Raw genomic sequence first — 15831 nt, 5'->3', positions numbered from 1 at the left:
CTATTTCAAATTTATTATTACACCTATATATAAAGTGTCAAAAATTTAATGGTAAATGTTAATAATTTGCACTTTTTGTATAGTTCTTTACCTTTACATTCTAGTTTGATTGGTAGTTTTCTTTAGTCAAGTGTAAGAATCCATTTCGTGTTAAAAATAATATATTTTAAATTGAGTCCTTAAATTATTCATCACTATTTGATTCAATTATCATCAATATATCTTGGTAAATAATAGATTTCTCAAAGGACAATTGATTTGATAGTGTTACGTTGAAAATGTGGTCTCCGGAATATGTGTTTGGTAGTGTATGTCTTATATTTAAGAAAAAACCGACAATAACCGAAAAAATCGAAAAACCGACATAAACCGAATCGAGAAAAAAATGACTTAATTGGTTTGGTTTGGTTCTAATATTTGAAAAACCGACTTACTTGGTTTGGTTTCTTTTTAGGGAAAAACCGATCCAAACCGAACCATGAACACCCCTAAATATCAGGATCACCATGCATATTCTGCTGTGTTAGCATTACTATCATAGTTGCATTGGATATTGCATGTCACAACACATGAATTAGGAAACATTATACAAATTAATTTTGACCTAAATTCTCCCTTATCTCTAGTTCTCTACTTTTTTATTGCCTATTTGATTTAGCTAACAACCCGCCCGATAACCGTCCGATAATCGCTAATCCGCACAATGCCTTATTAGCTGGCTAGCGGATTACTACATTTATAAACCGATAACCAATAAGTCAAACCGTTAAGCGTAAGTATCCGCCCGATAAGCACCCCTAGCAATAGGTTCATCTAACTCATTAGGAAATGTAGATAACTCACAATAGAAGAAGATTCAACAACAACAACAACAACTACCCAGTAAAATCCCACATAGTGGGGTCTGGGGAGGGTACTGTGTACGCAGACCTTACCCCTGCCCCGATAGGGCAGAGAGACTGTTTCGGATAGACCCTCGACTCAGAAAGACGGAAATAAAAAAACAAGAAAAGAGAATTCATTAGTAACTCCAGCAGAAACCGTTATAGTAACAGAAGCATAAAAACCAAAAAATGAATGACATGCAATAACAGTAACCAGAGTCTAAGGCCTGGGTCTAATATAAACAGCAAGAATAGTGTGGGTTCAACATAAACTGCAAGCCATCTAGGATCAACCCTAATCCAACCCCGCCTCACCCCCGGTATGAAGTAAGGAAAGCTCTACTACCCCTATCTTACAACCCTAATGCTTGACCTCCAGGCCTTCCTATCAAGGGCCATGTCCTCGGAAATCTGCAGTCGTACCATGTCCTGCCTGATCACCTCTCCCCAATACTTCTTAGGTCTCCCTCTACCTCTTCTCGTACCCACCCCGGCCAACCGCTCACACCTCCTCACTGGTGCATCAAGACTTCTCCTCTGCACGTGCCCGAACCATCTGAGCCTCCCTTCCCGCATCTTGTCATCCACAGGGGCGACGCCCACCTTCTTCCGAATATCTTCATTCCTAATCTTGTCTATCCTAGTGAGCACATCCACCTCAGCATCATCTGCATCTCTGCTACTTTCATCCTCTGGATATGGGCGTTCTTAACCGGCCAACACTCTACCCCATACAACATGGCCGGTCTAACCACAGCTCTATAAAACTTACCTTTGAGTATCGGTGACACTTTCTTGTCACACAAGACTCCAGATGCAAGCCTCCATTTCATCCAGCCCGCCCCTATGCGGTGACTGACGTCCTCGTCGTTCTCTCCGTCCCCCTGAATCACCGACCCAAGGTACTTGAAGCTATCTCTCTTGGGGATGACCTGTGACCCAAGCTTCACGTCCCCGCCTACTTCCCTCGACTCAGCGCTAAACTTGCACTCCATGTACTCTGTCTTAGACCTGCTCAATTTGAAACCCTTAGACTCGAGAGTCTGTCTCCAAACCTCCAATCTCTCGTTAACACCGGCCCTCGTCTCGTCAATTAGAACTATGTCATCAGCAAATAACATACACTATGGCACCTCCCCTTGAATATGGTGTGTCAAAGCATCCATCACCAAGGCAAATAAGAACGGGCTAAGCGCAGAGCCTTGGTGTAATCCCATAACAACCGGGAAATGCTCCGAGTCGCCTCCCACAATAGAAGAAGATTCAACTTCGATAAATTGTATGATGGCTTCTTCTGCTTTATTTTTCCTTGGAGTGAGTTTTCAAATCATGCCTATCCAAACGCCGTATAGTCTCCCCCTGAAATCTTTCTAACAATTTCACTTTTCCCTGTGAAAATGTCATCAAGAGGTCCAGTAATAGAACTAGGTAGAATCACCTCTTCCTCCTTACTACTCTTCCCCTGAAGAGGTGATGAGGTAATACTGAAATAAGGCTCAGATTCTCGAAAGGTAACATCCATGCTAACAAAAGATCTCCTAGAGGGAGGATGATAACATTTGTAACGTTTCTATCTCGGAGAATACCCAATGAATATACTTTATAGCTCTAGGATCAAGTTTCCCAGAATTTCTAGTGTGGACAAAGCAAACACACCCAAACACCTTTGGAGGAACAGTATATTCATTCTTACCCTTTAAAGTTTCCAGAGGACTTTGAAAATTGAGGGGTTTAAGTGGCACTCTGTTGATAAGATAGGCAGTCGCTAGAATAGCATTCCCGAATAAGGTTTTGGTAGATGCATGGTGAACATAAGAGATCTTGCTATTTCTAACAGATGCCTATTTTTTCTTTCAGCGGCCCCATTTTGTGCACTAGTGTAAGGACAACTAGTCTGATGGACTATCCCATTGGACTCCAAATAAGAACCAAATCTTTTATCCATGTATTCGCTGCCATTGTTAGTTCTCAAGATACTTTTGGCATCAAACTGAGTACAAATCATCTTATGAAATGACTTAAAACAAAAAAAAACTTTTGGCTTTTAACAAATATACCCAAGTCATCCTAGTGTAGCAATCAATGAAAGTAACAAATCATCGACTATCAAACAAAGAAACAGTTTGGGTAGGACCCTATACATCAGAATAAATAGTCATAAACGAAGTTGTGCTTCTATTATCACTCACAGGATAAGAGTTTCTAGTATGCTTGGCATATTCACACGCATCACAGAACAAAGATTCAAATCGAGTCCTTAAAAACAAATCGAGATATAACTTCTTCAAAACAAAGAATGATGAGTGCCCTAACTATCTATGCCGCTGTATTATTTCTTGGTTGACATCCTTACTTTCCCGAAAAAAGGCTTGACCAGAGTTTTGAATCCCATCTAATATATACAAGTCATCACGCAATCTACCACTGCCAATCATTTTCCCTGTTTGAAGATCCTAAAAAATACAATGATCGGGAAAGAACTCGATTTTACAGTTTAGAGATTTGGTGATGACACTAACAAATAAAAGATTGACAGGGAACTCAGGCACATAGAGCACAGATGATAGTTTAATATTAGGAGTATAAATGACAGAACTTGTTTCAGATATACGTGTTAAAGAACCATTGACTATTTTAACATTATTGTTAGAATAGTTATGTAAATAGGAGTAAATAACCCTAATCGTATTAGGAATGGGACATGTTATGTATATATATATGGCTCATTGTATATGTCAATAATATCAATAATATTTTCTCCCGTGCTTTCTCACATGGTATCAGAGCAATCGTGAGATATTTATCGCTGTGCATAAATTCCAGCGACTCCGGGAAGGAAAAAAAAAATTGCCTTTTTCCGGCAAAACAGTACTGTCCGCAGGAAAAGTCCATATCCGTTGGTGTTGTGCAAAAACCAACATCACCACGAGATAGATCATCTTCCGGCGACCAAACCCCAAAAAAATTCTCCGGCAGGAACCCTTCCACGCGCCCTCACGCGCCGCCGGGAGAATATTTTCCGGCGATCTCCGACTTCACGCGCCGGCGCGTGAGGCTTCTTCCGGCCATTTTTTGGCCGAGCTTCTTCAGGACAGCCTGGTCGCCCTCAAATTCCGAGCCTATCCATAATTTTATTTTTTGATTCCGACCACTTTGAGTTTTTCCGGCGACTACACTGATTTTTTTCCGGCAGCTACAGTACTTTTCCGGCAAACACAGTGTTTCCTTCATCTGTTTCAGCGAATTGTCAGTTGATTCTTTCTGTTATTTGGTGATAATCCAACGATGTCTTTGGGAGTCGATGCTTTCGGGTCTAAAAACCCGGGTTCTGGCAATTCTGGTGTTATGATTACCTCAGAACCTTTAATGGGAGGTTCAAACTACTTAGCTTGGGCTTCGTCTGTCGAGTTGTGGTGTAAAGGTCAAGGAGTTCAAGATTATTTAACAAAAAAGGCTAGCGAAGGTGATGAAAAGGCCAAAACACTGTGGGAGAAGGTCGATGCTCAGTTATGTAGTATCCTGTGGCGATCTTGTGGTGTAAGACTTCTGTGGCGGAAGGTGAAGGAGGAGCTATAGTAGACTCCTTCACCTTCCGCTACAGAAGTCTTACCCATTCCAACCGTTGAGGAATCTAGTGTGGCTCCTCCTAGACCCCCTGCCACAGGAACACCACTTTTGACATATCATTGTCGTTCGCACCCAGCATCAGGCCCAGCTAATTCACGTCCTGCACCTGACCCTGCTCCTGCTGTGGACTTGTCTCTTCCTAGTACACCGATTGCACTTCGGAAAGGTATACGGACCACCCTTAATCCTAATCCTCATTATGTCGGTTTGAGTTATCATTGTTTGTCATCACCCTATTATGCTTTTCTATCTTCTTTGTCCTCTGTTTCCATCCCTAAGTCTACAGGTGAAGCATTGTCTCATCCAGGATGGCGACAGGCTATGATTGACGAGATGTCTGCTTTACATACGAGTGGTACTTGGGAGCTCGTCCCTCTTCCTTCAGGTAAATCTACTGTGGTTGTCGTTGGGTGTATGCAGTCAAGGTTGGTCCGGATGGTAAGGTTGATCGTCTTAAGGCTCGTCTTGTTGCCAAGGGATATACTCAGATATTTGGGCTCGATTACAGTGATACCTTCTCTCCCGTGGCTAAGATAGCATCAGTCCGCCTTTTTCTATCCATGGCTGCTGTTCGCCATTGGCCCCTCTATCAGCTGGACATTAAGAATGCATTTTTACACTGTGACCTTGAGGATGAAGTTTATATGGAGCAACCACCTGGGTTTGTTGCTCAGGGGGAGTCTCGTGGCCTTGTATGTCGCTTGCGCCGGTCACTTTATGGTCTAAAGCAGTCTCCTCGAGCCTGGTTTGGTAAGTTCAGCACAGTTATCCAGGAATTTGGCATGATTCGAAGTGAAGCTGATCACTCTGTATTCTATCGGCATTCTACTTCGAGTCTCTGTATTTATCTGGTGGTCTATGTTGACGACATTGTTATTACTGGCAATGACCAGGATGGTATTACTAAATTGAAGCAACATCTCTTTCAACACTTTCAGACTAAGGATCTGGGCAAACTAAAGTATTTTCTGGGTATTGAGGTCGCTCAGTCTAGCTCAGGTATTGTGATCTCACAACGAAAGTATGCCTTAGATATTCTTGAGGAGACAGGAATGACAGGTTGTAGACCTGTTGACACTCCGATGGATCCGAATTCTAAACTTCTGCCAGGACAGGGGGAGCCTCTTAGCGATCCTGCAAGATATAGACGGTTGGTTGGTAAATTAAATTACCTTACAGTGACAAGACCTGGCATTTCCTTTTCTGTGAGTGTTGTGAGTCAATTTATGGATTCTCCGTGTGATAGTCATTGGGATGCATCTGTTCGCATTCTTCGGTATATAAAATCAGCTCCAGGCAAAGGTTTATTGTTTGAGGATCGAGGCCATGAGCAGATCGTTGGATACTCAGATGTTGATTGGGCAGGATCACCTTCTGATAGACGTTCTACGTCTGGATATTGTGTCTTAGTAGGAGGAAATTTGGTGTCCTGGAAGAGCAAGAAACAGAATGTGGTTGCTCGGTCTAGTGCAGAAGCAGAATATCGAGCAATGGCTATGGCGACATGTGAGCTAATTTGGATCAAACAGTTGCTCAAGGAGTTGAAATTTGGTGAGATTAGTCATATGGGACTTGTGTGTGATAATCAAGCTGCTCTTGATATTGCGTCAAATCCAGTGTTCCATGAGAGAACTAAACACATTGAGATTGACTGTCACTTTGTCAAAGAAAAGATACTTTCGGGAGATATTGCTACAAAGTTTGTGAAATCGAATGATCAGCTTGCAGATATTTTCACCAAGTCCCTCACTGGTCCTCGTATTAACAAGCTCGGTACATATGATTTATATGCACCAGCTTGAGGGGGAGTGTTAGAATAGTTATATAAATAGGAGTAAATAACCCTAATCGTATTAGGAGTAGGACATGTTATGTATATATATATGGCTCATTGTATATGTCAATAATATCAATAATATTTTCTCCCGTGCTTTCTCACAATTATCTCCTTTGGGACACAGAGAATAGTTTTGAATGCCTTTAGAAGAGCATGTCATGTGTCTATTTGCACCCAAATCGACAATCCAAGAAGTAAGGTGAGCAGCAAAGGCGGTACCTGATTGCACATGATTGGATGTGGCAATATTAGCGGAGTCAAGTTTGGTTAGGAGGCGACGGAGTAGCTGAAATTCATTCGAAGACAAGATTTCTCTAGAAATCGTCTCCTTGAATGTCTCCATATTTCAGCCCAATCAGAAGTAAATCAGGAGTTTGTATCGCGGACGGCCAACAAGAGAAAGAAAACTCAACGTCTTTGATAGAAACGGAACCCTAGTGTTGCGAGGGAGATAACTCACCCCAAAAAGGCAGCAATATTCTGATACCATGTAGATTTTGAGAAGAAAAGGCTTCTTGTATTTCTGTGTATGTTTACATCCCATGAGCAAGGGGATTTATACAAAGCTCCTATTGCTAATTAAGGAAATAAAATAAATCTATAAAATCCAGCTCTCAAATAATATCATAATAAAATTAACTTCCTAAATATAATCAAATCTCCTGAAATTATGCGAATCAACACTCCTAATCAAGTCTCCTGGAATCATGCTAATCAACAACTTTGACAATGTTGTTTGTGTTTCAATGATACTTAAGTCTTTATTTCAAATGCCTAGCTAAAGCAAATCGTGATCCGCATTTTGGACATGATAGTAATGATACGGTAGCCTATTTGGAATGATAAAATTAGCTATACAAATTATTATCATTCTGTTATACCATTAGTAGCTTCTTCCCTTTTCCAAATCCATTTTATGTAAGAAAATTTCCCCTAAGATTTTATAAATATCTGCTATTTTAAGCCTTTCAAATATTCGCTATCTTAAAAAGAAATTATTATTTGTATGAGATTTTCAAAGTGTGCCTAAAGAAGCTGCCCCTAGTGACATTTTAGGTTAGATAGCATACCCGAACTCTTGACGTGCCATGAAACGAAGCAATCTATGCTCTAGGTGACATATTCTATTATCGCATGCACCTAAACAAACAACAATCTTAACAGAACATATCTGAAGACATGCTAAATGACAAACTACCAATATAATTCACTTAGAGTTTCTCTTACAGAGTCTCAGACAAACATGGAGATATCAACCAGTCATCAGCTTCAAGAGGTGAAGCATTTTCCAACTCAGCCATATCAAGTGAACTTTCAAATGCTTTCTCAGACCACACCGCAATCAACTCAAACCCTGCATCATAACCACATAATAAAGAAATAATAGCAAAAGGATATATATGACAAAAAGTAATTGGATAGAGAAGAATGAATTAGAAAAATAATACTCCTTAAAACAAAGTGTTCCCATTTATAGCGTAATAGATTCGTTCCATACTTCCATGTCAAGGTTCCAAAAGATCATGATAGTATTGCCTTAAAGGCTTTCCACAATTAGAAAAGTTAACAACCTATGCATTTTCATTTTGTCAAATATTGATGGTCGAATATTGATGGAAGAGGCCTAGATTAGGCAAAGATTGCAATCGTACTTTCATAAACTTCTGAACGAAGAGGGGAATGGAAACATCGTGTTAGGGCATTTGGGGCACTCAGAGAGTCACCGAGACTTTAGGTATTGTAGGCGCATTAAGGTTGAGGAGGTCGTGGGTGCGATGGGTAAGATGAGTCGGGGCAAAGCGACCGGACCAGATGAGATTCCAGTAGAGTTTTTGAGATATGCGGGTAGAGCAGGCTTGGAGTGGCTGACTGAGTTGTTTAATGGTATCTTCAGGACAAAGAGGATGCCTGATGAGTGGCGGTGGAGTACAATGGTTCCGGTGTACAAGAACAAAGGGGATATCCAGAACTGTAACAACTATAGGGGTATCAAGTTACTAAGTCATACCATGAAAGTTTGGGAGAGGGTGGTGGAAGGGAGGATAAGAAGGGCGGTGTCTATATCGGAAAACCAGTTCGAGTTCATGCCGGGTCGTTCTACCATGGAAGCTATCCACCTTATCAGGAGGTTGGTGGAACTATACAGGGATAGGAAGAGGGATTTGCATATGGTGTTTATTGACCTAGAGAAGGCGTATGACAAGGTCCCTAGAGACGTCCTTTGAAGGTGCCTGGAGGTGAAAGGTGTGTCGGTGGCTTACATTAGGGTGATAAAGGATATGTATGATGGAGTTATGACTCGGGTTAGGACTGTAGGAGGTGACTCGGAGCCTTTCCCGGTTGTTATTGGGTTACACCAAGGATCGGTGCTCAGCCCGTTCTTATTTGCTCTGGCGATGGACGCACTGACACACCATATCCAAGGAGAGGTGCCATGGTGTATGTTGCTCGCTGATGATATAGTTCTGATTGATGAGACGCGAGGCGACGTTAATGGGAGACTGGAGGTATGGAGGCAGGCCCCGGAGTCTAAAGGTTTCAAGTTAAGTAGAACTAAGACGGAATATGTGGAATGGAAGTTCAGCGACGTGACGGGGGAAGCGGATGTGGAAGTCAGGCTTGACTCAGAGGTCATCCTCAAGAGAGAAAGTTTTAAGTACTTGGGGTCAATTATCCAGGGAGATGGGGAGATCGACGGGGATGTTACGCACCGTATTGGGGTAGGGTGGATGAAATGGAGGTGAGCGTCAGGAGTTTTGTGTGACAAGAATGTGCCACCGAAGCTCAAAGGTAAATTCTATAGAGCGGTGGTTAGACCAGCCATGTTGTATGGAGCTGAGTGTTGGCCAGTCAAGAATTCACATATCCAGAAGATGAAAGTAGCAGAAATGAGGATGTTGAGACGGATGTGTGGGCGCACTAGGCTGGATAAGATTAGGAATGAAGCTATTCGGGAGAGGTGGGTGTGGCTCCCATGGAAGACAAGATGCGGGAAGCGCGGCTTAGATGTTCGGACACGTGCGGAGGAAAAGCCTAGATGCACCGGTTAGGAAGTGTGAGCGGTTGACTTTGGCGGGTACGAGAAGAGGCAGAGGCGGCCAAAGAAGTATTGGGGCGAGGTGATCAGGCAAGACATGGCGCGGCTTCAAATTTCCGAGGACATGGCTCTTGATAGGAACATGTAGAGGTCGAGCATTAGGGTGGTGGGCTAGGGGATAGTCGAGAGTTCTTCCCTCTTTGTACCGGGTAGACTAATAGAGTTTTGTTTAGGTTTGTTAGCAGTCTATGATGTGTTCACATGGTTGGTTGCATAGTGTTGTGTTATTGTCCTTTCCCTTATCCGTTGTTGTTATTTTCTTTCTGGCATCTTTTGTTGTTACATGCCATTTCTTTTGTTTCTTTTCTGATATTATTGTCTCTCTTGTTGAGCCGAGAGTCTCCTGGAAACAGTCTCTCTACCCTTTTCGGGGTAGGGGTAACCTCTGCGTACACTCTACTCTCCCCAGACCCCACTAGTGGGATTTTACTGGGTCTGTTGATGTTGATGTTGATGCATTTTCATTTTGTCAATTCAATGTGCTTCCATAGTCCCAATTTAGGAATTAAGAACAATGACCCTTACACCCAAATATGAGAAATTAAAACAGGACCTGAGATCAATCATGTAAACATGGTTTCATGGTACTCGTTCCATTGCCACCAGATCCAGCGCTAGGAAATAAAACTCATACAACTATTAGCATCCTCAGCGATATAATTACCTCTTACTGGGTCCTCTGACGAGTACCATTCACTCCAAGGACAATCATCATCCCACTGTGATTTATTGTGATGATTGCTTTTGGGACTCCCACCAGATTCTGTACTCCCTGCCTCAGGTTCTTGTACATCATCATCCTCATCGTAGGGAAGTGTACAATAGGTCAGCTTCATCTTGAAACTCACTTCGAAAAGATGCGTAGATAAGTCCTCAGTGGAGAAGGCCTTGTGCAAGTAATTTAAGATGAACATCTCAGGACATAAGCTGAAGCTAATTAAACCCTCAAATTGCAATGCAACCCATTGAAAACAAGAGCAGATGCAGTATTAAAACATATAAAACCTCATGTTGCCCCCAAGGGTGTCACCTAGTAGTCAATGCAGCTACAATGAACCATGGGAGACCAAGGTTCAAATCTTAGCGAAGGCAAAAACCGTTGAGTGATTTCTTTCCATTTTCTAGACATTAGTAAACCTAGTTAACCCCTACCTGTTCTAGTGGGAGTTAGCGGATACCTGATGATTAGTCGAGGTGCGGGCAAGCTGACTCAGACACTACCATTATTAAAATAAAAATTAAAAAATAAAACATATAATTACCCTTTTGGAAAAACTCTAGGCGGAAACCTTGTAGAGAGCGTGCAAAGTTTTTTTTTTCCTTTTCAAGGTGGCAAAATGGGTTAAAAAAAATTCTTGACGTGAATCAAATATGCTGCTCTCACATAATCCAAAATGTCAATAGCCAGTGACATGTATTAAAGCAGGAACTAGGCATGTTGCTCTCATGATCCAAAATGTCAAACACTGTGTGACAACAACAATAAAGCACAAAGGTCTAGGCAAAGCAATGGTAACATTTCAAAAGGAGCTAACAAACATCATGCATGGAGTTTTATAGTATTCCAGCTTAGGCAATAGGGCAAGTCATCAAGATCTGCAAGACCACTAAGCCATCATAAGCTATAAAACTACTTGAGAATATTCAATCTGAATGGAGAACTTACAAATTTAGAAACAAATAGCTCATACAATCCCTCCAAATGCATAAGCTTCACCGGCACTTGGCTACCTATACGGTCAGCCTCAAATCGCCTGGTGAAAAGGGTTCCCATATTCTGAATACCAATGTAAGCTTTACGAGAAGGATCATGCACTGGAACGAATGCTGGCCACAAACTGCAGGGAGCAAAGGGTGAAAAAGATCAAAAGTGTACTATATTATTCATTACAGAAAGGAAAGAAATGTAACATACATAGAGATGAGCATTACCATCTGCTGAAGAAGCCAAATACAAGCATGATCTCTACTTTAGAGCAGCACATTAGAAATTCGACAGAAGTTAGCTTAATATGGTAGAGATTTATACCTTAGCTTCAACAAGGTGGTTATTTTCAGTGGTCGTGCTTGTTATCTCTGCAGATTTTCAATTACAGGGTGTAGCTAACTCCTACATATTTGCAAAAGTTCATTTTTTTATATAAGTGGCAGGACGCTTCTCTTGCCAAAGAGTGAATGCTACATATTTCTTAGTAAAAGTTTCAAGTGATATAGATATTATGCTGACTTTTCTTCTTTTTTTTTTTTTTTTTGAGTATGGTAACAAGTTTTATATATCAATGCATAAAAACAGTGCCAAAATCATATGTACAGAAGAAGAGCAAAATAAAAGACAAAAAACCTATCCTTGCAATTTACAGAGCTTCCAAAATATGCCGACTTTTCTCCATTCAGTTATATTGGCCTTTTGCAGAAAGAAGTCTAAAGAAATTCAAGGACTCTTGTAACAGACTAACAGCTAATGTGCCATGCTGCTTGCCGGAGGATGAAAGATTTTCTTTTTTTTTTGGAACAACCGATAAATCCCAAGGGCAAACTGGCACACGCTTCGAAACTCAATGGATAATGGGCTCACCCATCTACCATTCATCACAGGATTTTGTCTGTGGCACATTTCAAACCATGACGTGTGTTACAGACTCATCCGTAGTTTAGTAGAATTCTTAGTTTAGTCAGTAGTTTAATTTTACTAGAATTCTTAGTTTAGTAGATTTCTTATATCTGTAGACTCCTAGTTATGCTTAATAGCTTTGTAATAAGACTCTATTTAAAGAGACAGAAGGAATAAAGAAAGGTAGGCAAGATTTATATTAAAAAAGAAGAGATCTGGGACTCTCTCTAACGAGTTCTAAGGTTATAGGCTCCCTTTAACGAGCTTATCTATTGTTATCAAAATAGGTCGCTCACGGAATAGAAACAAGGGAAAGGATCTGTTCAACACAGACTTTCCAGTGAATCGCCCTGTGACAAGATCCATTCTGCGTGACCATAACAACTTGGTATCAGAGCCAAACACTATGGGCGATCCAAGCAAACGTGAAGAGTTACAGGCTCTCCTTCAAGAGGCGCAGGCTGCCAACGAAGCACGAATAACAGAAGCAGTGGCACAATCTGAATCAAGGATGGTTAATCAGCTGCAACAATTATCGTTACAATTGCAGGAGTTCATTGTTGGGTTTAACAAAAATCAAGGAAAGGATTCTGATGCTGGAGCGAGCAGCAATGTAGGCAACCAACCCTACAGACCAAAGAATCGGCCTAATCAGCTGACAGGAAATAGTGTAGTACCAAGGTACACAAAGCTGGATTTTCCTACTTTTGACGGATCTGAAGACCCATTGATTTGGCTACACAGTTGTGAGAAATTCTTCTCCAATCAGAGAACAAATGAAGTAGATAAGGTGGAATTGGCAGCATTCCATCTTCTAGGTGAGGCACAGTTATGGTATCATCAAGTGGAACAAGAGTATCCCTCTGTTGATTGGTCTGAATTCAAAGAATATTGTGCTCTCAGGTTTGGGCCTCCACTGGGCAGTAATCCACTAGGTGATCTGGTTAACCTTAAGCAAACAGGCTCAATTGAAGAATATCAGCGCCAATTTCAAGAACGGTTAGCTAGGGCCAGTAAGTGTGTTCGTGTTGACCAGCAAGTTAGTCTTTTCACTGCCGGGCTGATCGATTCCATTCGGCTTGATGTTGAAATGCGTAGTCCACCAGATTTGGTTCATGCCATGAATATAGCTCGAGCTTTTGAAAAGAAACAGAAGTTGGTGCGGGCGACATCTTCTCAAAGTGAGACTTGGCAAGGGACTAAAGGCTATTTCAGTACTACTACAAGTTCAACAATTCCAGCTCCAAAGGGCAGCAATGCACCTGGTGGTATTACTGAACCAAAGTTGGTAAGTTCATCTGCTCCTTTCATAAAGAAGTTGTCACGAGCTGAAATGGCAGAGAGAAGGGCAAAGGGATTGTGTTATAATTGTGATGAATTGTATTCGATTGGGCATCAATGTAAGAAGCTATTTTGGTTGGAACTTGCTGATCAGGATGCTGAACATTTTCGTAATGCTTATCCAGACTTCGAGCTTGAGGACAAGCTCTTTAAAGAGGAGGGGGGTAATGTTACAGACTCATCCGTAGTTTAGTAGAATTCTTAGTTTAGTAGAATTCTTAGTTTAGTAGAATTCTTAGTTTAGTCAGTAGTTTAATTTTACTAGAATTCTTAGTTTAGTAGATTTCTTATATCTGTAGACTCCTAGTTATGTTTAATAGCTTTGTAATAAGACTCTATTTAAAGATACAGAAGGAATAAAGAAAGGTAGGCAAGATTTATATTAAAAAACAAGAGATCTGGGACTCTCTCTAACGAGTTCTAAGGTTATAGGCTCCCTTTAACGAGCTTATTTATTGTTATCAAAATAGGTCGCTCACGGAATAGAAACAAGGGAAAGGATCTGTTCAACACAGACTTTCCAATGAATCGCCCTGTGACAAGATCCATTCTGCGTGACCATAACAACGTGCACCTAATCCACACATCACGCATTGTGCTCTACCAATAGACCAAAGCCCTGGATGTATGAAAATAAAATATGTAGCCATTATCTTCACATCTTTCTCAATTTCTCAACTTCTATGATTCTGAATAACCAACTTTATATACTTCACATTACAATATGTCACAAATTATATGTTGTTCTCTCAATAATGGATACTCTGTCAACTTCTCTTTCATTTAGGGCCCATTTATTTCTACCAAGATTTTGCTTAAAATTGAGCAAGGTTAGCTAGCTTCTACTCTATTGCACTTAAATTATGAAGAGAAACCTTGACAAAGCATGTTAGTTCACCATCAAAATCTCACTTTGATTTTGAAAAAGACAGATTAATCCTTTGAGTGATTTTGAAGAAGACTAGTACTTCGGTTCAATTACTAAAAGGTATAGATCCTACAGGTTGATATAAAAAGAAGTTTGCAACTGACAACCATACCTGGAACAGTTGGACAAGGCAATAGCAACTGCACTTAGAAGTTTGCTGGCCTCTGGTCCATCAAGAACCACACCACTGGCACTTTGAGGAGCAATCACCTAGAGACATGCATTCAATTTTGGAAAAGAAAGTTAAACATAATAACCCAGATCAAGGTGCTAAACATACAACAGATGTCTCATCCTCTTTGTGCCACGTGTTAGGGGAAGAGATAGAGATACCAGGAACTTTTTTTTTATAAGAGATAGAGATACCAGGAACTTTTTTTTTATAAGAGATAGAGATACCAGGAACTCATTCACCCCAAAAAACAGCTGCAGATCATGCAGTACACAACTCCAGTCATTTCCTTTTCCTGGCACAACTAAATTTTTGGATATTTGTTAGGCAGTCCCGAGAAAAAAGAAGGAAACATTTTCAGTTTTAATTTCAAAGTAGACTTATTTACGTACCATCATTAACTGTTCCAAAATAGTACTCCATGCAATAGCTTTTCATCTCATACTTCAGGTCAGCTTTATATAGGCCCTCAGAGATATTCAAGCAGATAGCGTCCTTTTTCTACCATCACATAATTTGCAAAAAAAAATAGAAGCAAGGAATCAAGACAAGCAATAAGAGAATCTTTTCCTTCATACTTCGACCAAAAGATTCCACTCAGAGAAATAAACCATCAAGGAACTACTTGTTTTTTTCCTCTAAAGGAACCACTTATTGACAGAAATAAAACAATTGTCACAGAATCTATTAAGAGATATAAACAGCAAATTATCCCGCACAAAACCACATACCATGTTGGCTAATAATTTGTTTTTGATAAGTGGAATAGCTAGTGACTATATATTAGTTTCCGGAAAAAATCATAAATATTACAAACATTAGAGATGATAAACCTGAAACATCTAATAAACTATTCCAGCATCTTATAAGTATAGGACAAAACTAAAAGCAGATGATTTTTAGGGAGCCATTACTCCTTCAAAAGTAATGGCAAGTGCTTTCGACCTTGTTGACATTCACTTAGGTTTGGCACTTCAACAATGATGAACGATCACACCTAGCACTTCTTTATAGGTATAGGTTGAGGTTGAAGCTCAAATTCTTTTTAAATAGCCTTTCCAAAAGACAGGCTAGTAGCAAATCTTTGTGGAACGACCTAAACTAAATAGAAGACTTTAGTAAGCAAATCTTTTTTTTTACTCAAGTATCCGCCACACCTATTATTCGACCTATTACTCAATCTTTCAAATGGAAAATCAAAACCAGTCCCTTATCAGGTTTATTTGGGGACCACGCTAATGAATATGGTATCAACATTCAACTACAGCCATCACAATCTCTTGAAAGATGGACAGAGCGAGAACTTCTACTTCTGGTAATAGCAAACTAAGATA

General features: G+C 40.5%; 1 protein-coding gene across 4 annotated transcripts in view; it reads right to left on the bottom strand.

Moving 5' to 3' along the window:
- LOC109229410 (rab3 GTPase-activating protein catalytic subunit) overlaps nt 1-15831 on the bottom strand; it is a 42223-nt gene that overhangs the window by 20077 nt on the left and 6315 nt on the right. For 2 of the 4 annotated variants that reach the window (XM_019394834.1, XM_019394836.1), the window contains exons 4-9: nt 14890-14998; nt 14725-14801; nt 14438-14535; nt 11112-11283; nt 10110-10332; nt 7576-7702 (exon numbers count right to left, since the gene is read on the bottom strand). In XM_019394834.1, the coding sequence (XP_019250379.1) occupies nt 7576-7702; nt 10110-10332; nt 11112-11283; nt 14438-14535; nt 14725-14801; nt 14890-14998 (806 nt within the window). Of the gene's footprint in view, nt 1-7575; nt 7703-10109; nt 10333-11111; nt 11284-11474; nt 11558-14437; nt 14536-14724; nt 14802-14889; nt 14999-15831 lie in introns of those variants that run through there. The other 2 variants (XM_019394835.1, XM_019394837.1) reach the window with 2 other exon arrangements.

The sequence above is a fragment of the Nicotiana attenuata genome, chromosome 7 (genome assembly GCF_001879085.1).
Source record: "Nicotiana attenuata strain UT chromosome 7, NIATTr2, whole genome shotgun sequence".
Taxonomy (NCBI): Eukaryota; Viridiplantae; Streptophyta; class Magnoliopsida; order Solanales; family Solanaceae; genus Nicotiana; species Nicotiana attenuata.
Note: the sequence above shows the minus strand (reverse complement) of the source record. Positions and strands in the feature narration are given on the sequence as shown.